This window comes from Euwallacea similis, chromosome 17 (assembly GCF_039881205.1).
Source record: "Euwallacea similis isolate ESF13 chromosome 17, ESF131.1, whole genome shotgun sequence".
In the NCBI taxonomy this organism is placed as follows: domain Eukaryota; kingdom Metazoa; phylum Arthropoda; class Insecta; order Coleoptera; family Curculionidae; genus Euwallacea; species Euwallacea similis.
The window spans coordinates 4,377,121-4,399,971 of NC_089625.1; the positions used below are offsets into that span (position 1 = coordinate 4,377,121).

At 36.5% G+C, this 22,851-nt stretch overlaps 3 protein-coding genes across 5 annotated transcripts; all 3 read right to left on the bottom strand.

The window, feature by feature from the left end:
• Positions 1-5: 5 nt before the first annotated feature.
• Tbp (TATA binding protein) lies at positions 6-1,721 on the bottom strand. The gene is made up of 5 exons (XM_066398386.1): positions 1,538-1,721; positions 1,262-1,485; positions 949-1,100; positions 624-894; positions 6-568 (listed from the first exon to the last, which is right to left on the bottom strand). Exons 1-5 carry the CDS (start codon positions 1,581-1,583, stop codon positions 320-322), a joined length of 942 nt encoding a protein of 313 aa, XP_066254483.1. The 5' UTR covers positions 1,584-1,721; the 3' UTR covers positions 6-319.
• A 270-nt stretch (positions 1,722-1,991) lies between these two features.
• On the bottom strand, positions 1,992-5,554 carry cos (kinesin-like protein costa). The gene is made up of 6 exons (XM_066398485.1): positions 4,186-5,554; positions 3,872-4,008; positions 3,570-3,739; positions 2,661-3,512; positions 2,367-2,607; positions 1,992-2,312 (listed from the first exon to the last, which is right to left on the bottom strand). Exons 1-6 carry the CDS (start codon positions 5,439-5,441, stop codon positions 2,110-2,112), a joined length of 2,859 nt encoding a protein of 952 aa, XP_066254582.1. The 5' UTR covers positions 5,442-5,554; the 3' UTR covers positions 1,992-2,109.
• Positions 5,555-6,541: 987 nt separating this feature from the next.
• On the bottom strand, positions 6,542-22,809 carry boi (brother of ihog). 3 transcript variants are annotated; one of them, XM_066398487.1, is made up of 13 exons: positions 22,705-22,809; positions 12,076-12,160; positions 11,385-11,614; positions 11,028-11,329; positions 10,800-10,930; positions 10,450-10,746; positions 10,110-10,359; positions 9,829-10,040; positions 9,301-9,548; positions 8,851-9,070; positions 8,617-8,799; positions 8,230-8,381; positions 6,542-7,311 (listed from the first exon to the last, which is right to left on the bottom strand). In XM_066398487.1, the coding sequence occupies exons 2-13, from the start codon at positions 12,149-12,151 to the stop codon at positions 7,141-7,143; spliced, it is 2,472 nt and encodes an 823-aa protein (XP_066254584.1). In that variant the 5' UTR covers positions 12,152-12,160; positions 22,705-22,809; the 3' UTR covers positions 6,542-7,140. The 3 variants fall into 3 exon arrangements, with proteins under 3 accessions (XP_066254584.1, XP_066254583.1, XP_066254585.1); XM_066398486.1 differs by lacking the exon at positions 22,705-22,809 and adding an exon at positions 17,022-17,256; XM_066398488.1 differs by lacking the exon at positions 22,705-22,809 and adding an exon at positions 17,022-17,257 and having other exon boundaries at positions 7,157-7,337.
• Between the last annotated feature and the right edge of the window lie 42 nt (positions 22,810-22,851).

The following is a 22,851-nucleotide window of genomic DNA, read 5'->3' on the forward strand; positions in this document are numbered from 1 at the left end:
AACAATTAATGTTAATATTGTATATTAATTTGAATTACCTTCCATTTAACAACATAAACCATTTTATCGCACTACATCCAAAAAATAAATGAAGTCCCGCAAACTAATGCATGTATTATATTCAACAATAATATTGTTCAATATGGTCAAATTATACTTATATACACATTAGGGGTAATACATCTAAAGCAGTCTTTGAACTGGCAATACTATCTATACGTAGCTGTGACCAAAAGTCAATGAATTGAAAAGAATATTTAAAACTACAATATTTAACTGTCCAGCAATGCATAGATAACACAATTTAGAAAAGAGGATTTTACTGTTTCTTGAAACTCTTTAAAATTGGATATATATTATCAAATGCCTCGTAAATTTCTTGTCTAACTTTAGCGCCAGTCAATACAACTTTGCCAGAAACAAATATCAGTAACACTATTCGGGGCTTCACCATGCGGTAAATTAAGCCAGGGAACAACTCTGGTTCATAGGAACTGAACGAACTGTGAGTGAGCACCAAACCTTCGAGACGGATCGGAAATTTCACGTCGCAGCTGCCTACCATATTCTTGAAAATGGGAAGTTTTATTACAGTTCTAACATGAATCAGTTACTAAATCTACCTGTATCTTGAAGTCTAAGAACTTGGCAGGAAAACCCAATTTCTGTATTATTCGCGCATATTTCCTAGCCGCCAATCTAGAGTCCTCCTCGCTCTTGGCCCCTGTGCAGACCATTTTTCCAGAGCTAAAAATCAATGCTGTGGTCCTTGGTTCCCTTATCCTCATTATCACAGCGGCAAAACGCTTTGGATTGTATTCAGCATTGCGTGCATGTAGAGCAATCTTTTTGAGTTCAAGTTTGCAATTTAAATTGACAGTAGAAACAATATTTCTGCAAATAATACACTGGAGACAACAAAACTTTTTAAACAAAAACAGAAGTTACTGGAGTTGTGGGATGATTCCTGGGTCTGCAGAATGTGGAGTCATAGGGGTCATAGGTGATGGGGTAGCTGGACCAGTAGTGCCTACGCTCATGTTGGGTGTACTTCCGCCAGTTCCACCCAAATTCACCATTGATGACATCATACTGTGTTGCTGTAAATACACACTAATGTTGTTTGGTTGTACTTTTACAAAACAGTGGATATATAAAGTTCTCATTCAAATTTTAATATAACAGAAAACAATTTCAATCCTCAAACAACCCAAATGAGGATTTTGTAATTATCACTATCCAAAACTCAATGAATACTTACAGGAGTTTGAGGCGTCATACCACCATGTACAGATCCCATGGGCATAGAGAATCCAGTCACATATTTTGTATGTGGTAGGGTCATAGCACTGCCCATACCCAAGTTGGGGGTAAGTCCACCCATAGGAGCCAGTGGAGGTACTTGACTAGTGACAGGTTGCTGTTGTTGTTGTAGGGCATTTGGAAGGATTTGTTGGTCCTCTTCTGGCTGGTGCAAGGGTGTACCTTTAAATTGGAAATGTTGTTTCTTCATTATTTGCCGCATTGATATCTTTACCTATGCTGGGTATGCTGAACCCAGGGCTGGGAAGCATTTGATCCATTGCATAAATGAGACTTATCTTTTCAATTAAACTCGGAATAAACAAACGAAATGAACAAGATCGGAATTCTACTATTTTTTAATTACTTAATAAATAAGGCAACATCTCAATAGCTTTCAATTTTACTTATACCTATTTACACGAAACCATTATTTTGTTTATTTGGGTTGAAAAAAATTATTGTTATATGACTTATGACAATAGTGACATTAAAGCTCAATGGGCGTCAAAACCTTGACCAAAAATAATAAGCCATTTGCATTGTATTGGCAACGTCGATATTTCGCGAAGCTCTAAAATATTTGTTAATCTTCAATATTAAATATTTCCAATACCAATTAATTGTATAATTAAGCTTAGGAATAAAAAAAGCGCTTCATACCACTTTAAACTATATTATTTTTATTGCTTCCTTTATTATTATTACTTGCTTCTAATTATACAACAACAATCGTGTCTTCTATGCAACATTACACACACAAAAATATTAAATTGAATTATATCACATACACAATCATTATTACTATTATTCAGTATCACTATTGGCTTGTTGAATAAACAGTTTGTTCTTTGTCCTTGTTATTTTCGCCTGTGGTGTGGGAATTACGTTTTGAAGTTGCCTAGGAACAATTTCCGTTCGTGCTATTCGAGTAAATTTTGCGATCAAACTACTTTTATCCACTTTGGTACCGCTGGCACCGCCCGCAGTCCTAGTTATCGCTTGCTTGCCTGTAAGGGTAATTTCCCTGTATGGTGTGTCGCTAAAGGTGCGAAAAAACTTACCAAATAATCTTATACCTCGGCCTTCTTCGCTTCCTGTATCGTTAGCCAAGTGCCGCAGAACAAGATGGATTTTATCTTCGTATTGCTGATGCAGATGAACAACCTTCCGTTCGCCCTCCAATCTAACCTGTTGCAAGTTATGGCTTAGGTTCTGAACTCTATTAATTAAAATTTCGTTTTGACTTTCATAGTCGAACACCTGCAATTCTAGTCGTTTCCCACTTAATCGAAGTTCGATAACCTAGAAGACCTTGCCTAGATTAAAAGCAAATTAATTGTTAGAACTACTATCACCTTCTGAAAATATCGATATAGCAACATCCGCATCTCGTTCTCGCTTAAATGCATCAAACGATCCATTAACATGACGTCACCTGGCTCCTCCACTTTTTCCACAGTTTTATCGTCGGTGCTTCGATGGCCGCAAAGCAGCTCATTCTTGTATTCAATAGCCAAGTCTATCGCTTCGATTGCCTCTTCATATTGTAAAAGTTTCTTCTCTTGAACATCGTTCAAAATCTTTTTATTTTGAGACTTGGCGTCAATCTGACATCGCTGTTCCACCAGGTACTCCCGCGTTTTACGCAAATTCCTAATCTCGTGTCGATATCGTTCGAGTTCCTCCGTGGAGATTGAGAGGCTCTCCTCCATGTCGGAGTTGGAGAGCATAAGTAGCACCAGGGCCTTGTTCTCGTCGGTACTTGTGGCGTTATCGCTTTTTTTCTCCACCAATAAAGACTCGTACATCTGCCGCCTTTTTTCTTCTTTCTTCCTCATTTTCGCAATCTTTTCTAATTGCTTTTTCGACGAAAACAAGCTCCCCTCCAGCTCTGCTAAGCGCCTATCGTCGTCTTCCGTGATGTTTTTCAAGTCTTGCGCACTCTTCAATTTGGCCTCCACTTCCCCCAGTTCCTCCTTGTATTTTGTTTCCATGAAGGTGTTGTTTTTTTTGTGCCAGAGCGTTACTTTTTCCTGTGTGCTCTTGATCTCCTTTCGTAGTTTTTGGCATCGCTGTTCGATTTTCGAGTGCGCACTCGATTTCGTTTCTTTGTGTTTCAACAGTTGCCCTATAAGAATTTGTTTTACGCCGATTGTCTGATTTAAATCGGCAATCTGTTTATCATAGCCCTTTATTGTCAGCGCTATCTATAAATTAAAAAAAAAATGAAATGCATTTCGCTCTTAATTTTTGAAAATCCATACTTGTTTTAAAATTCTCTTTCTGGCTTCTGATGTTATGGGTCGCTGTAGAGACGCTTTCTTGTCACATCCCTCAATTACATCTTCTCCACTAAAGGTTAATGAGTTTATAGTCTCATGTTTCTGTTGAAGTTCCTCCAATGAATGAACGCTATTTCTTCTACCTCTAGCACCTATACAATATTACCAAAGGCGTTATCAACCAATGAAAAATATTATTTAATAAACCCCTTAATTAGGACAAGATTCCTTTAAACACCAGGAAAAGAAGGATAAAGGAGCAGGCAATGTCGACGAAAACTTGCCTTTGTCATGATAAGCGTAACCAGTAGAACTATTGGCACTGTCAATCAGAGGTGTTTGAGAAGCCATATCAGCCCCATTGCATTTGGTAATTAGATTATCAGTTTTCTGTTGAAATTCCGAAATCAAATCGTCCAATCTTAAAAAAAAACGTAGTAAGTAAAGTTAGTACTAAAATATTAGAAGGATATACAGGATGTTTTAAATGCGTCCACTATTGCTATCTGCGCATCCCTCAGCTGTTTTCAAAAAAGCATTCTAAATTACAAAAACATGTTCCAACAAGTATGGGATACCCTATATATGTAAAACTTACCCACATTGTTCATCTTCAGTCAGGCTGTCATCAGTCTCAGAATGTTCCCCTTCTGTACAATCCTCAACATCCTCTTCATCAATCCGTTCTAAAGATCTATGGGGTTCTGAGGTGTCTCTTAAACATTCCTCGCATTCCTGTTTGAGCATCAGCCACTGGGATATTTGATCCAATTCGGACTTTTTCAGACAACCTGTACCAACCAGATTTTGGAACAATTCCTCTGCATTTACAACAAGTTTTAGTAGCTGATTGGCAGCAAATTGGAGTCCGAAAACATCTAGATTTTCTTGCCCAATCACATCTTGAGTTGTTATGTAAGAATTGATTGTCACGAAATTGTTAACAAGTTGGGCTTTGGAAGCTACTGCTAATGTATAGGCAGTCTCTCCAAAGTCCTGCATTAATGGTGAGATGGAGCATAGGAGAATGGTTTTTGCTCGACCCCCAAAGGAGTCCCTGAGTAGTGTGGTTAACACTGATTGATTATATGGAATTTGACTAGGAATTAACTGTGCATTTCTGGTATATTGATCTGATAGAGTCATGATGCAATTTTGCAGTGCCTGCAAACCCGGATCATTAGGCAAGGTCTGTATTTGTCCTCGAACATCTTGAACAAACATTTTCTCACAACCTGCGAGATCAGCAAAGCTGGCTGTTGATATCTTATGATGAATAGAAGAATTGACAAACCACTGTTGTTCCAAAGTAACAGTAAACAGTGAATGGGTTTGTTGGCTTGAAAGGCTGGACAGTCCTAACTGAATTAATTGGAATGCATCTAATAAATCTTCAATTTCTATGGAAGAGTTTCCCAGCAAATCTTGAATGGTTTCACCCACAATCTGAGACCAAGTTACATGTAAAGACCACAATCGATCTTTGCTTTTGTCACTCTTAAGCACATCTAAGACTTCCCTTATAAAGCGAGGTACAATACCTTGATCAGCCTCACTAGCAGCACAATGAAGACCTGATCCATACAACATGTATGTTTTTCCTGTGCGTTTTTGACCAAAAGTTACTAAACTAACATCGCAACCTTCCAAAAAATAAGCTACCAAAGGCTCCGCTACACTTTTGTATACTGAGTTTTGTGAGCAATTTGAGGGCAGTGCATGATTTACAGAATATACATGACTGTTTGACACTTTTATAATGTTATTCAACGGATCACTCTCCACACACATTACTTGCTCTTTATTGTCCCGTAACGGACATAATCGTACAGCAGTTTCCACACGTGATTCCATGTTAAAAGTAGAAATTTGTAGCTGGAGATTTAAAAAACATGGAACTCCTAGGTAATATTGTTCATTAATAATTTGCTGGGATCCTTAGTGGTTGAGGAAAAAAGGAAAACTACTTTTCTTCTCCTCGTTCTGATTTATACCTTAAAAATCATCTTCAGCAACCTTTTACAATATTTTACAACAAACAATTCAATTAACAGGAAAAAACATTAAAACACTGAAAAAAATTAGAAATTAAACGTAAATAGGTAATGGCGCAGGTGCGCTGCTCTATAATTTGATTCTAACCTAATTTTTTTAAATTGAAAAACTGAGTGAAATGGCTCTACACGCCATATTGCCATTTCTTTACATTTACAACAACATCTATAAATTTATTTTTTTGATAATTTATTCAAAAATAACATTCCAATGTGAGTAATATACTAATTATCACACCTGTTTTTTAGTGTTGCAGCTATCCTTATTTTTAAAGGCAAATTTAAAACAATTAGTTTCTTTGCTTTAATGTGAATGTTGCGCAGCGTTGTCGTTTCTCGTCGCGTCTGGTTTGCGTTATCTTTCTTAGGAAATTCTCTTGTTTCAGAAGTCGCGTAAGAAATTAAATAGCAAGTCTGCCAAAATATTTTCAGACTGTTTCTCGTCTATCATATGAATAGTTAGGTTTTTATTTTTTAAGGTGAAATTTAATTGGATATAAATTAGGAAGAATTCTTGATGTTAAGGTGAAAAAAATTTACCGTAATAAGTGTCCAAATGATCGATCACAAGCCAAGATTAACGCTTGCAGAAAAACTCATACAATAGTACATGGAGAGAGATCCCAACTATTTTGGAGTTTGAGTTTCTCCTTAATATTTTTGATCATATTAAAGCTAATTAATTATTATAGCTACTCATCTTTTTAAACATAAAATTAAACGAATTATGAGTTTCTTTGTTTCTTAGTATCAGTAACATTTCATGACTTCTAGTAATGACACATTTTTGGTTCATTCTCTTTCGTAGACGTAACTTCTTTCCCTTCACAGAGTCTTTCGCTACTACTTAGCAAAACTAAAAATTAAGTTCTGTACTTACCAACAATCGCTAAACGCAGCTATAAACTAAAGCCTTTATTCTTGGTATTAAAAGCCTAAAAATTCGGACATTGTATTTGCAACACATGCAGTGATTGTTGAATTATTTTATATACAATGAGTAGTATATAACTATTATTCAATCTTATTCAGAACGTAATCTGCGAGACCGAAATCTATCACGTCTTAAACTTAACTGGGCCTTAACGTAATCATAATCGTATGTTTCATTGAAGTCCGCGTTGGTAAAAAATGTATAAAAATGAGAATATTACCCAACACAATAAATAGCTTAACTATTACCTACTAAAGATGAACAAAACTGTTTACACTACGACTATTGAAATCTAAAAATGCTTCCACGCTTTATACAATATATAAAAAAAAGTATATACACTAGTGCGAGCTGCGAGACAAAACTTATTTCAATTAGGCACAAATCCGTCTTGGTTCTTTTTTAAATTTCGAAAACAAAAAATAACCAAATGGCAAATATCCCATATAATTCATAAGAACTTCTGAAAGAATATTTTGTCTTCTTTTTATCACAGAAACGATTAATTTACTAGACTCGGAACTTTCCCCGTTTGAAAATTCAGTCGACACTACTATAGTTAGTTCTACACGTAATTACTACCAGTGGAACAGTCTTCCCTGCTCCGACGAAGCTTTTTTTTATGTTGGTGCTTGAGATGGCCGTCCGCATTCTCGGAAAGTGTGGCATCCAGCCGCTCGGACTGATGACGCACGTTGTTATTGGCTAGATTTCGCATTTCAATCACGGTCGGATTCTGGAAAAAATCCGATCTAGAAATGTCTGGAATAGAGACGAATTAACCTAGTTTTAGTATCACTTTGGAGGGGCGCAGTGAAGGTCTGTCAACTATTTTCTCTTGAAGAACATCATTATTGATCTAAGTGGACAGTTGACAAACCCATTGCTGGGACAAAAACAATGCATATAATTGTAAGTAAAATAAATCAAAATTATTGTCCTAGAATTGTTTATGTCTAAAACTATTTCGCATTTACAAAGACTCATCCCGTGGTTGTTAGTGAGGTAAACATAAATAACCGAAGCATACTACGCAAAAGGAAAAACAAATGATAGTTATAACAGATAATAATTATTATTAACTTTTTCAATTATATTTTTTATGTAATATTTTTTACTTATCACCTTTGTTCATTATTTTTTTAAGAACAACACCTCACACATAAGTAGGTGTTGAATTGCACGTTATTCTCAGTTCATTCAGACCCGAATAAAAATATTTTTTGACATTTTGGTGGCCACCTCTATAACCTAGGAAAAATTTGTTAAAAAAAAAACGAAAATTAATAGAACTAAAATGTATGTAATGCAAATATGTAAAATATGTGAAACGCTCTGATAATTCCTAGTCTCAATTACTCTAAAACGAAAGTTTTCTGTTTATACATATAATATTACAAAATAAAAACTGTGGTTCCTCAGTAACTAATTGTAAGACAAGAATCTTTTAGTGTTTCGTTATACATACTCATATTTCATACATTTTAGTTTTATTAATTTTCATTTTTTTTATAACAAGTTTTTCCTAGGTTATAAAGGTGACAACCAAAATGTCAACTTCCATTCTTACTTGTGTGCGACGTGTTATTCCTAGACAAAATAAAAAACAAACATCTGTGTATAAGTAAACGTATAGAACATGTTTATTTATTACCTTATCAGCGTCCGCTAAGGGATTTGATGTGATGGTGATCCTATTCCCCGGCAAGGCGCATCCGTTGGTTCTGTGTAGAGGTTTCGGCTCCACCACGTAGTCGCTTCCGTCGGCTTGGATGTGGTGCTCGACCGCCGGTTTATCTTGTTCGCCTGCAAGACATCACTTCAACTTATTTAAAAAAATTCAGTGTGCTGCGGAAATCAAATGTTTTTCCCCTGCTGAGCGACGGTCACACTAGCCGAATTTGATAAAACAAGTGATGTTAGAAATTTAATAAACATCTTCATCAGTTTGTCGTTCACTGCCAATGTCTATTATTTAAAGAGACGAAAAACATTTGCATCGACGTCAACTCGACATTTATGATGCAATATCAGCCAATACCTGACAGTTTGTTCTTCTGCCACCTCCTACAGACAAACAGTAATATTACCCCGGTAGTAAGTAGGCCGAAAACGATTACGGACACTGCGCCTATAACGTAGATGTTGTTATCTGGGGCGCTCGTATCTATGTTTTTGCTCGTTGGCGGAACCGTAACCGTAGTCACAGAACCCGCGGGATTAGCTGAAAAAAAAATTACATAAAATCCCTACAGAAGGAAACGTTCGGTCTTACCAGCTGTTCGGCCTTTCATCAGTGGACTAAATTCACCGGCCAGCTTCTGAGTGAAACTTTGCATTTTAAAGTCATAACTGGTATCCGGTTGCAAATGATCAATTATGGAACTTCTGACGTCCTGTCCCTCCACTGGCGTCATCATATAATCATCCCCTGCTCTTGTAGCCAGGATATAATTAATGTAGAATCCGTCAATGGGTACGTTGAACGAATTGCACTACAGTAATATTATAGAATTGATTTTATATAAAGAAACGGATGAATATACAAGGATGTATTTAATGGCCGAACTACTGAATAACGAAAATTCCTATACCTGCGATGGCTAAAAAAAGTGACCTTTAAATGACACAAAATGGATCGTACTGTCTAAAGTAGCTGCTTTACTACCTAGGCATTATTTTCGTTATTTAGCGATTCTGCAAACAAAAAAATGCGTTCACTTACTTGCCAGTATATTTGAACCGCCGTATGATTGACAGTCTCAATGCGCGTGATCTTACAAAGGGGCAACGGATTACGCTGCTCGAAATCGAGAGTTTGCAAGTGGAACTTTTTCGACAAGGGGCTCAATTTACAGGCGTCGTTCAGGTAGACCGCGGCCACGCGAAATTTGTATATATGGTCTGGAGTGAGTTCCGTAATTTCGTGGGCTCTTTGAGCCGAAGGAATTTCCGAATTTGCCGTATTCCATTCTAGAAATGAATATGTAAATGCGGCGAAGTTGTAAATAGTTCTGATTAACTGTCAGTGCCTTTTTTTCGTAACAAATAGTCGGAATATACCTAAAACCACGAGCCTGTAGATTTAACGTTTTACTTGCTCTTGCTGTTTGAATTTTGAAATTTCCCCATTCCGAGTTGACAACTCGAAAATACTTATAGTTAACTGACAGATCTCTGACAGGTATTTCTTTTAGTGACGTGTTAATAGAAAATATTAATCACTGGTATTGAATTCAGTCTTTAAACTAACCTGAACTACTTCTATAACCATCTTTATTGTTGGTCCCAAGTCCTAAGTCTTTATACTGTATCTTAAAAAAGTTAATGGGTAGTCCATTGTTTGTCGTGACGTTCCATCGAACCACCACAGTTTCGTCGTTTACTCTCGAAATCACTGGTCGACTGGGCGGGATCATTTTGGCCGGTTTATGTTTAGGCGGTCTTTTTGTATTCGGAGATTTTCTATAGTTGAAAGAGATTAATTATCTCAATTGCACTGGGGACCTAAAGGAATCAAATTTCCTGATTTACTTGTTTTTATGTCGTTGCCCACCATGCATAGGCGTGGTCATCTCGTCTATACTGGTCGCTATGGGAAACACTCTGATGCTTACACTACTGTATACAGTCTTGACAATGTTGCGGGCAAATATCTGCAAATTGCCTGCGTGCCGTTTTTCAACGGGCCTGAAGTAGATTTTATTACCCATTGCTTCGATTTCGCTATCATTCAATACGGAGAACCCGTTAAGAAACCACACTATTTGGGGCTCGGGAACCCCTGAAAAATGGTCAATGTCATAATAAAATTTACGTAGTAAGGCCTAACAGACAAATGACGAACTTTAAACTACGATTTAAACTTACATACCTTTAACCTCGCAGCTGAAATCGAGGTTTTCTCCCTGTTTAATCTTGATGGTATTATTAGAGCAATCTATGCTCGGTTCCTCATTGTAATTAACGGTGATCTCTTGAGACAATTTCCCCTGAGAATTCGTATGAGTACAAACGTACACTCCATCGTCATTTGACGTTACATTGCGTATGATAAGACCACCTGGCACGATTTCCGTGCGATTAGAAGGCATTTGGGAGCGTAGTTTAGTCCATGATACTTTAGGAACGGGATTTCCCACAGCGGAACACTCAAGGAACAGATGCGCATCTAAGGTAATTTAATGTAAAACCTCATCATTTTTATCACAAAGCTGAAAATACCTTTGAGAGCAGTGTACTTCGTTAAAGGGTAAGAAATGAAACTAGGGGCTTTCATGGGTCCATTATGCAGAACTTCTAAATTGAGTACTGCATTGATCATTTTCTTTTCAAACATGTTTGTTGTGGTGCACCTAAAAATTAGAATAAGAAAATACATTTGTCAGTACCATTTCAATCAGCTTAATGCAAAGAGTGAGGCAATAACCCAATCTCAACATCAAATCTCACCTGTAAGTATTAGTGTCGCTCAAACTAACATTTGGCAATATCATGCTCCCAATCTTGTCCGCGTCTTTAGGATGCGATACGTACTGATCCCCTTTTTGATAGTACATATACGCAGGAGGATTGGATTCTGGTACTTTACACCTCCAACTCACTGTGTTACCTGCCTGCACCGACACCGAAATTGTTTCTTGGCGAGGCATTGGACCCATACGGGGCAGAGTGACTCGCCACGGTACAGAAGCAACCACCGAGGCTCCATAGTATGCCAAACATTGGTAATCGCCCACGTCCTCTTCTTTCAACTGCAGAGATTGACTTTAGGATACTTAAGCTAATAATTGAGGTCAATCTTCTAACCTTCAAAGGTAAAACAGATTTATCCCCTTTGATACTGTACACATTCTCGGGAATTAAACGATAACCAGGGTTACTCAGTTGAATGTTGGCATTGCCGTTGTAGAGCTCCGTTGACGGATAAAATTTCCATTGGAATTGGTCGGGCTCTATGTTCATATCGCAAGTGAGCACAGTTTCAAAGCCTGCCGGTAAAATTACACGTTCCGGCTCTACTTCCAGGTGTTCGAAGTCTGATGAATTAGAGATGACAACAAATATGTTTCATTTTTAGAGGAGAAAAAATACTTTTATAAATAAATGATAAATGCATTTGATAAACACCTACTTGCACCAGAATGACAAATGTAAACAATATTGCATTCGCCATATTTTCCAGAAACATTGTTTTGACCTAAAATTCAGAGTGTAAATCTTTATAAATTAAGCGGTAGTATAAAGTGAAATAATATACGGTACGCAATAGTTATTTACGTCGCAAGCCTAGTAGGTGGCTTGTTACAGTACAAATTTTGTGTTCTAGGTCAAAACAAACAATGTTTCTTGAAAATACGGTGAATACAATTTCTTGTCACTCTTATATACATCCTGTCATTCTACTATCGGATACTCTAATGTTGGAGTTACCGACTACAAATCGATACCGGGCACAGATCTACCCAAACAATATGAAATAAACAACTGTTAAATATACCTGCTAGCACGTAGGTAATCCTGCGGATAGTCAAAGCAACCAAAATGGCACAGAACCCATGGACCCACATATTCATGCAGCATCCCTGAAAAGAAAAAAAAAATTAATTCAATTGAACCGATTATAGTAGTAGTAATATAGAACTTTTATGATTCAAATTAAGCAGATATAAGGGTCAAATTATTTAAATGTAATTGGTGGTAAGATTATTCGTAACGTAATTTCCCACGCAAAAACCTCCTAACATGCCCTTACTCAATAACTCCAAACCCAATAAATTCAAATTGATTCTGCACTAAAGAAATATAAATTGTAAAATCGAACGCAATATTGCATTGAATAATTGACGGTAAAAAGCTCTTGGACCTGTGGGTGGTTGAAGGCGAAGTAGAATGGAGCTTGACGCTCTAAAATGGTAAGACCCACGCCTTTCAAGGCGATGAAAATTAAATCGGTTTATACACAAAAACCTGAGTGATGAATGTATTATGTATAGATTTACGTGTACAATCACTAGAACTATCCGCAACCAACGGAAATCCAATCAGGGCACCGGATACCGTAACTTATCGAAAAGGGTCAGAATGTCTGACATACACGTGAATGAATCACTTGAAACTTTACAAATCACCCCCTACTAAGTACGTAATTTTTATTCATGAGACCGTCAAGTACTTCTCTTAACATGGGTAGGTCTTCCCCTTCGACTCGAAGGGGCGCCTTGGGTGGCTTCCCATTGTTCCTGAATAACTATTAAAGCACTTTCTGCATATTGGTATCACCGCTGCAAAAACTCCTTAATTACACTGGTACCTTTACCGAGCGCGTTCTTTTGTGTTGCACTTTCCTTCTCGTTTTTTCGCCGATTGTCTCGATGGTTTTTCTTTCTCGGGGCCCATTGTAAACAGCTCACTCGCATGTCTGGAATTGGAATGCAGCCTCTTGGTCTCGATTTTCTTTTATTTGGAAATAACTGGGCGTTTCACGACGATGACGGGAACGACGATGGTACTGCTTCGACTCGCTCGCGGTACCAGAGTCGTTAATCTTTATTTGAAATGTATGGGAATATTGCACTGTGCCTATTTAGAATAAACAGAAAGGAAATTGGTAGTAAGAAGCAGAAGGTTTTGATGAATTGGAACTTCAAGAAGTGGAAAACATGGTGGGGAGCATGAATTCTATGAAATGACCCCCTTTAACCATAAAAATAACTCTAATTATTGTCACGCTATCATAAATAAATTTCTCATCATAACTGCCATAATGTTTGGTAATAAGCGTTAATAGTCTAAACCCTGTACAGTCCAACTCGCTTAATAACGCAATCAAGTAGTTGCATAAATTATCTACATGAAAGTACAGTAATTTTAGTTTGGTAAATGATTGTGATTTGTGTAGGCCCACGCCATGACTCCAACCCACGATAGTCGTGCTTTAAAGAGGTTAATTAATAAGTTAAAGAAAAACACCATTAATAATATTAGATTCCTATTAAGAATCGCGTAACCATAAAGGGAAATGGCTGAGATCGAGTGGATTGATCTTCATTTATAGACAAAGTATATGGAGTTTTCACATGGGGTCCTAAATTGATACACATTAAAGATTTTTAATACACTCTTCAATGCCAAATTAACATAGCCTTCCAGGAGTCATTTTATCTTTATTGCGTTTATATTCTAATAAAGATTTAAAATAAATCATTTTTATTTAAAGTCAATAGGGGATCAACGTAATTGGTGATAGTCATCAGCGCGACATCCCAAAGTTGTTACTTTGGAGATATTATATTGATTGGAAGACTGAACTAAATTGGCTGGTATTTTTTTCAAATTTTCGGTTTACTGCGGTGAGAACCTGCACATAAAAAGCTGACCGGGAAATTGGATTAAATAATTGAAAAATTTCGACTTTTGATCAAACAGTTCTTAAAACATTTTGCAGTTATTTGTCTGTATTTCGTTAATAATCTATACCCCATTAAAGTTTACTATGAACAGAGGTATGCCTACATCCGTACCAGCACCATGACAGGTCGTCACAAAGTGTTTCACAATCTTTTTAAATCGGGGCAATTAATAGAGTCCTTATACATACCTCTATCTCCTTTACGGAAAGGAAATGCTGACAGGGGCCAGATAGGGCATTAAATCGATAATGCTTAGAAAACATTAGGTACGCAAACATAAATATATATATATTGTTTGCCTTCAGGGCATCGATAAGGAGCTAATATGAAATTGTTGTGCTTTCAGGAACCGGCAACTGAAAGACAGATATAGTTCAAAGTGGCTATTGCACTTAATTCTTTTTGCACTGCTAATTGTTGGCTAAAAGTTGAGAAATAAATAAATTTCGATAACGAGTTGAGGAACGAGGCACTTATCAAAACACAAAAATCAGGGTGTTTTATTTGACACTTTGATGTATTTCCTTAAGTGGAAAACTCGGCGATTCTATCTTTACGCATTGATTTAAATATGAGTAATATGTTAATGAGGAAGGATTAACATAAAAATCTGTTTAGTGTCAGTCAGGCCATTTTTGATCAAACCACCGGCCTTTTATGGTAAATTTTACCACAAGTTCTACCGGTTTTGAAACAGCTACAGACATAATTTCACGTCCTCTTGCAGTGGTCATTAATATTTGAATAACAACGATTTAAAAGAGCGTTAGGTAGGTACCTACGCGCATACGAGGTGAAGATGCAAACAAGTTGATCTTCAATATTATGCATTATCTCAAATAAGCGATTTAACACAAACACACTATCCAACATTTTCGTATTAAAATTTATATTAAAGTAAATATTGAAAACTGACATTGAAATGATAACAACCTTTATTGTATTGGTAATGTAGTTTTTATAGCACGAAAATGGCCGAATTGAAATTGTTGCATCGAGAACTACGGGGACATGAAAAGGCCACTTTAAATTTCAAAAATATTTTGACAGAAATAAATTGCTCCTTATGTGCCTTGTTCGTTGCTTAATCAATCAATAATACACATCATTGTCAATTGCCAAAAAAACAATCCATATTGCACCAATGCAGCGATGCAGTAATCTGCATACTTATGTCATAGTTGTTTTCAAAACTTTGTCAACTACCCGATGAAATGACCGTTTGAGTGTGTTTTTACCCAGTTGGGTATGTTAATTCGATTTTTTTTTACCGTCCTTGACTTCTAGGTTGAGAAAGCATTGGACACTATTGAAATTTCACATAAACGCCATTTTGTGTAATGCTTCGTAGCGAAATAAATAATATAGAATGTCAGTATTAACTGCTATGCCAACTATGCACACCTATAGTTAAAAACCGCGCTAATCTAATTTCGTGTGTTTCTTTATGTGGAACTTCATATAAATAGCTCCAGAGCATCCAGTCCAGTCCCATCCGAGTCCAAATGACATCTTGCGCCGTTCTCATTTTTCCCAACAGGAAGTCTCCGTACTTTTAATAGCTACGTACACATTGCAACAATGCTGTGTGTCTCTATAATTTCTCTTTCAAATTTCAACCAGTACAAGAAAATATATTCATACACCTCAAGGAGGAAATATATCCAACAAAACGCACATTCTGAATGGAGGCACGGATAATCTCACTTGACTTGACACATAAATAAATGTACTCATTGAAATGCAGTACATACACGGAAAAAACTGATTAATATTCGCCGTATGCCAAAACCAAGCCCGATTACGTTTCGCGACAATTTGTCTTGATGCACACGTAATTGTTTTTTAAACGAGTATATAAATGTTGATAATTAATTATCTTTTATTAAATAATTTCTTTTGAGAGGTACTACCGACAATGGAGGAACTAACACATTTATCCAAACACGTGTCCGATACATATAGACAGGGTGTTTTTTATTGGATTTTTGTTGTGTGTTGAAAGGAATTTTTTTATTTATACAGAACATCACTGAAACCTATTGATTAAAACACACGTAAATGACGCATTGATCTTTCAGGATTGAGAGCAAACATGGAACAAGACATATAAAACCCACAGTAAAAATATAATTACTTTTTTGCTTTAAGCATTTTAGCAGTTTATTCTAATTGGAGATTTGCCTGCTATTTTCCTTTTTTGGATACATAAACAAACAATAACAGTAAGCAGGTATTAAATTTCGTGACTAATCTGCTCGTTTTCCCGTATTCCAGCACCGGCCCCCAGCAGGTGCAGACGGGGCTTAAATGAGGATCATAAACCCCGGCTACCTGGACCACTAATCATAGAAGTTTTAAGGTAATAATATAAGGATTAGGTAGTAAAATAAGGGTGCGTTAAATTAGAATAGAACAGATATCGATTTTTGGAATTCAATCTGCATGTCTGGAGATAGAGGGAATTGAATTAGCATTACTTGTGAATACATATTATGTATATCAATGTCAAACTTGACATGAACTTGTTTAGGTTAAACAACAAAACACTTTTTTTAAATTTATATACAGGGTGTTAATTAACTATGTGAATAAATTTTAAAGGACAAATTTTTAAAGAAGTTTTGGACATAAAGTTGGGACCGCAACGACTAAATTCTCGAGATACGGGATATTCAAATTAAAACTTTCGTTTTCTGATTATATTTTTGAACAATAACGTAACATTCTGACAAAATTTTGCATATCAAGAAAATTGATAATGGGAAACTCAAATGTTTACTCAGTTTTTTGGTTGGTTTTCAATATCACAAGGAATAACATAACCACTTATTGAGAAATATACATAAAAAGTTTCCATTTTTAGAGTAGAAATGGTGCTGTGGATAGGTGTTGGAAAGCAAGGACTGAAATGGACTCAAAATATCCAAGTTGCGCACAACTAGTATTGCCCCTTGAAACAATTGAATCTTCACCCCCTATTGCAATACTTTGTGCTTTGAGACAACGTGCACAAATAAATATATATACTTACTAAGCTCTACACACTATAAGAAATGGGAATAAGTTCTCTTCCTCCCCACCCTAATCTAGAACTATCGTCCGTAAACTTAATTAATACATTCCTAATAATTTTAATTCAAAATCCTTCACTCCCTCACTCAGTTAAATAAGCTTGAAGAACTCACTGCCAAAGACACACGTAACCAAACCGGCACCACGAAGTGCGACGGACGGGGACTGAAATGTACCGAATCGAAGTGAAGGCACGCACGCTGAAATCGTTGAGACGTCGCGGTACTACCTTGGTTTGTTCTCACAACGGGCAGAACCTGTCATGATTCTGCGCGATTCATACAGAAGAGTGAATTTTCAAGTGCTGCGCTCAATCCTGACTGTCAGCAACAGGTTTACACCGTTGCGCGAACAGAGCAAACGAGATCTTCGGCTCATGGAAGAGCATGTTGGCGATAATATGACCCTTTGTTTTACAACCTGCGGTCGAAGCATGGATCTGTTTTTACTATAAATATCCATACCAAGAAATTGTAATACCAATTACAACTCTTTTTACGTAAAAGGCGAGTTACGTCACCACTCCTCCTAACCTTATGACAGAACGAAATTCTCTGCAGCGATAGAGAAAGCTCATCACGAAAAGGAGACTATGAGGAAGGCCACGAAATTCTCATCTCTAAATGTTAGGAGTGTTCTACATGTACATACTATATTGGAGGTGTGTTCATTTACGTATGTTTGGACGAAATACGAAGTTTTTTCCCCTTGGCCATCCCTCTGCTAAATGCAAACGCACCTGGTACATATCTGCACTTGTCCACCATACATGACCTTATATTGTACATAAATACACCTTCTCAACTTTCCGATCCCAGGCCTCCGATGACATTTTTTCACCTTTTTTCGTTTGGTCTTTTTGCAATTGACAATTCAATTGACCGAGGCCGGTTTTCCAAGAACGGTTTCGTGATCGGCTTTTGTTGTATTGCCGCGACTCTGGCGCGCAGACGCGTTTAGTTTTTTCTTATTTGCGTTTTCGGTTTATCGGATCGAATCGCTTGATGAAGTTTGCGACTTAATTTAGCCGGAATACCATGGACATACCTGAATTTAAGTGGGTACGCGTTTTAGGAATTCATTTAGGGCCAAATAATGCGAACAACTGCTGTGGTTTTGCAAGTCATAACTGAGAAATCTGTATGTCATTGGTTACCATGTGACCGAGTCTTCGAAACTTACAAAAGTTTCAATTTAAACATGCAACCTGGCTTAATCGACAACGGTTTGTAAATGTTGTTAAGCAAATAAGGATCTACCCACGATTTTATCGAAAGCTCGATACGAGACACAACAAAATTCTCTACGTGATAAATACTTAAGGTACTCCAAGTCATTGCAGTGATGTACTCAAACAACTTTCAACACGATTGGAACCTGTTTTTAAGATGTTTTGGAGAAAATAATGACTGTCAAGCACGTTTTGAGGTTTGCTCGCCAAAGTGTTAACGTGTTGACGGAATTTAAACACTGGGCTTATATTTTGTTAGCAGTCACCATCAATCAATTTTGGGCGTCGGCATCATCAACATAAAAATTGATAATGAAAGTACTTCATAAGTGGAGATAGATTTATTCCAGCCACTGTAAGTTGACACAAATGCGCTGTTGTCCATTTCAATTTCCGGCCTTGTCAAAGACAGATAACTTATAATGGATACATGTCAACCCGTATAATGTCACGTCATTCAAAAAAATTAATTTGTTTCAATCTCATGATATTTTGTTATGATCATTCGCGAAATTGTTACTAAATAAGCCTTGTAACTTAAAACTGATCGTCCCTTGAAAAGGTTGCTTCAGGTGTAATAATCTCTGTTATCAATTAGAATTTGAACAGTAAATTAACCATTTCATTAAGAAATAGGTACCGTGATGAGGAAAAACATACACACATGATGCTAATGCTACATCGGACTCTTTGTCGTTTTCGAAAGGGGCCCCATTAATTTCCTGCTTAGAGATGCGTGTGAAGACGTTTCCGAGTGTTAAAAATAATTCAGAATAAAACGAGGAATGCAGCACATAATAATACGTTTATTAATAGCCAGTGGCGCCACAAGAGATTCACTTTTACGATGAGTTTGTTTTACTTCTACCTACTTATTATAAGGTTTAAATTTTTATTGTCTCGTAGCTAGCGGGGTTGTTGTTTTGATTGAAAACCCCTCAAACCTTCAAAAGATCTGAATATCTAGATACTAATCCGAAAGGTGCGGAAGTTTTTGGTTCTTATCGACAAATAGCACCTTTCTAGGCACTAATGAGTTATTGTAGGTCAGGCTAGGATTTAGGTTTCATCGGTATACTTTTTGTGTACAGCCAGATGTTTGCAGATGTTATCTTTTTATAGTACCGATGTATGTATGTATGTATGTGTTTTCCTACAATAAAGCTGAGTAAAGACAAAGAACTGTTTTGGTATTGGCGTCCGCATTAACTACTGTCATCGGATAACAATTAATTGAACATCTACGAAATGAAAGTTCGATTTTCCGTTAGGTATAATTAAATCTGTTGAACCAGTATATTATGCTCCCTGTTTTTTACGTCCGTCACCAGGCCCTTACCTTGTGAATGAAAATCGACACATGAGTGAAAAAACGAAACTCGTCCGACAATGTCAATGTGCACAGTTCACATAATGAGCCGTTTTGCAGAAGACCAAAGGCAATACAGACGTGTATCTTTACAAAGTTTATTGAAAAAAAAAACCAAAGCGAGGCAACATTTCATCATGTCAGATGATCTGGTTTTTCTGCGATTATTCCCTCGGCAACTGTGGGGGAAATATACGCCACCCGAAGACGCGCCGCCAATATCAAATAGCCGCATAAGCTCACTGCATAATATATGTTGACATCTGAAAAATGGACGATTGAGCAGCACAATCATTCTTCAATAATTCGCCTTGTAATGAAAACCCGCGATGATTACATACATAGAGATGGATCGAGATACTTATTTACATTAAAATCATTGGAGTTTTCGTTCGCGTGTCAAAATCGAACTATCAGTGTGCGTGGCGAAAAAAAGATAAATCATAATTTAGACTGAAATTAAAAAGGTTCTGAAGGAGAAAACTATTCTCAACGTTCGGTTTGAATCGATATATTAATCGATAATAGAGCAATGTTGTGCATGTTATTCGTTAAACATTTTCGCAACGGTTCACATGATTCATTTCGCGGATATTTATACTGTAAGGCCTTATTTGGTTTACTGAATGTAAATTTAACGAACAGGTGAGCGTTTTTCGGCCTCTTCGTTGGTTGTATGACGGATAACTGATGACCGTATCAAACATACTTAAACATGAAATTGGGCAGGCTCCAATCCGATTTTAAAGGGCAAAAAAACCGCTGCTTCGTTATTAAAATTTTAGCGAATTAGTACGGCTTACGGCGAACCATTAATTCTTTCTTATTGCGTCTATACTCCAGTTTGTTGATAAAATAAGTAATAAACCATAAAATAAGTGTGGCTTTGAATCAGGTAAAAGTCATAAAGAACAGCCGCTATTATTAAGTGCATCTGTAATTTAGTTCATGACAGTAGAAACTACATATGCATGTATGTATGTACATATCTAGCATATATGTATGTATGTATATCTATCTAGGTAAATACGTACACTTATTATTTTTGACTTATTTTTAAGTAGAACAAAATGATGCCGTTTTTCATCGAAGAGAAAACAGAGTCGCCTGAACTGAGATTAAAATAAATTAATAAAGTACGGGACTAATAAGTTAAAACAAACAGATGACACTGATGTTATACCGTTTGATCTCTCGGCCAATAAATATAGATACCTACGTGCCTATTTCTTTTTATAAGTGTATCTATTTTCAGTTTGCCTTCATAATCAGCATAAAACTTTTTAAACATAACGTTTGAAAAAGCTCGTGATTTAATAAGAATTCCATCAATGGAAAGATTCTGAAAACAATCTCTCTTGATAACATCTGATATGTGATTTAATAGTTTGAATATGAATGGTTAGTGTTTTAATTGTTCGAAAATGAGTCCTAAACCAAGACCAGGAGTTTGCTGCTATTATTATTATTATTAATCAATGTTCGTTCGATCCCTCAGTAAAAGATGAATGTTATTCTCAGTTTTAATTGAGAATAGTGTGCCAAGCCACCCCCATTTGTGTGTGTAATCTTATTCTAAAATAAGATAAACAAAAGCAGATTGTTGTAACTTTATATTCGAAGTAACTTTGCCATAAAAAATAACGTATGGCATATCTGTTAGAAAATCCGTGTTACTTGTATAAGAAATAAGAATTTGTCCAAATAATAAATCCTATCGGTCCTACCCAGCAGGAAGATTAGATGATGAGATCCTAATCTAAATGGTCTAGTGTCGTGTTAGACGGGAGTTCCAAGACCCTACGTCTCTATCTCGACTGAATTCATGAGCGCCTCACATAATTTCCCTCAATAACCTAATTTCAATTAATTGCCTTACAAAATTTTGGGCCCAGACTGAGTATCAACAATTATTTTCATTAATTGAGATTCAATTTATGTAAGATCAAGATGTTGTGCGTGGTTTATGCGCATTAACTAAATACGTATTACAAATGCAAAACAAATTGGCAAAATTCCAGTGATACGCCTCTGCAATGGTGATGCAGTTATAGTTTGAGATATGATGTATAAACCCCTACGCCCTATGCGCGGCTTGAATACAACCTGCCATCAGAGGCCTCGCGGGTCGCCACAACACTGTCTGGTTACAAAAAGGGTCCTTGTTAGGTCATTAAAAAATTGCCCTCGTCATTATTTTTTCCATATTATATGTATGATAATAACTTTATTCATGTGTTTTATCAAAGTCTTTTATCGCGTTCCTACCTGCTGCATCCGAGAGGTAGGAACTTCTTTTTTTAATTGGTAAAATTTTGTTGGAAGTAGCGTTGTTTCTGAACTATACACAGATGATATTTTTGCTATGATGAGTAACTCTCATGGGAACCCCTGTCTACAGAGCGTAACTCCATATTTATGCAAACAGGTTGCACGCTGTGAATCGCAATACAATCCGTATCTCATCAAAGATCTTAAAAATAACTTCTTAAGACCACTTCTTAGGAATGACCAGAAGAACTCCCGTTGCACGCATACTTGCAGGTGGACGTCAACAAACGCAGCAAATATATTTAACAAATAACTACTTCTTCTTTTGGCTCATATTAAATATTTCCAACTCTCCTTAATCATTTGCAACCGACGACATGAATCTATATTACGTTGATGCTTATCTGTTGCACCGTTATAAATAATATTCTCTAATAAAAATTATTTGATTAAATATGGCCCCTCATCTACACCATTCAATGGAATCTTTCACGGAGAACTATAAAAAGTTGACGTGTTCGGCTGCTCGTTTTATTATTGTGTTCTCAGATAGGCTGTTGGAACTTATATAATAGCGACCAGACGAATGAATAACTTGTTGGTCATTGTTTTACTAGGCAATGACCCATTATAAAATATGAACGTATATGTAGCTACAAGTATTTATACTTCTCACAAACGGTTTTCTGGCGTTCCTGGGACGAGTTTATTTACTTATAGGTATTAACAACAGTCTTTCCAATTTCAATAAACACCACAATTAGCACTTACCTTATAAGTGAAGAAGTTGTTTGGTCAACAATGCTTTTAGTAGAGGTACGTTTTTCCTTTTCGCCTCATTTCTATGGCGATCTTAAGGTTCACAGTTTCCTATAAAAAAATGTGAGTTGTAGATATTTCAAAGGAGGAGTCTTTTGT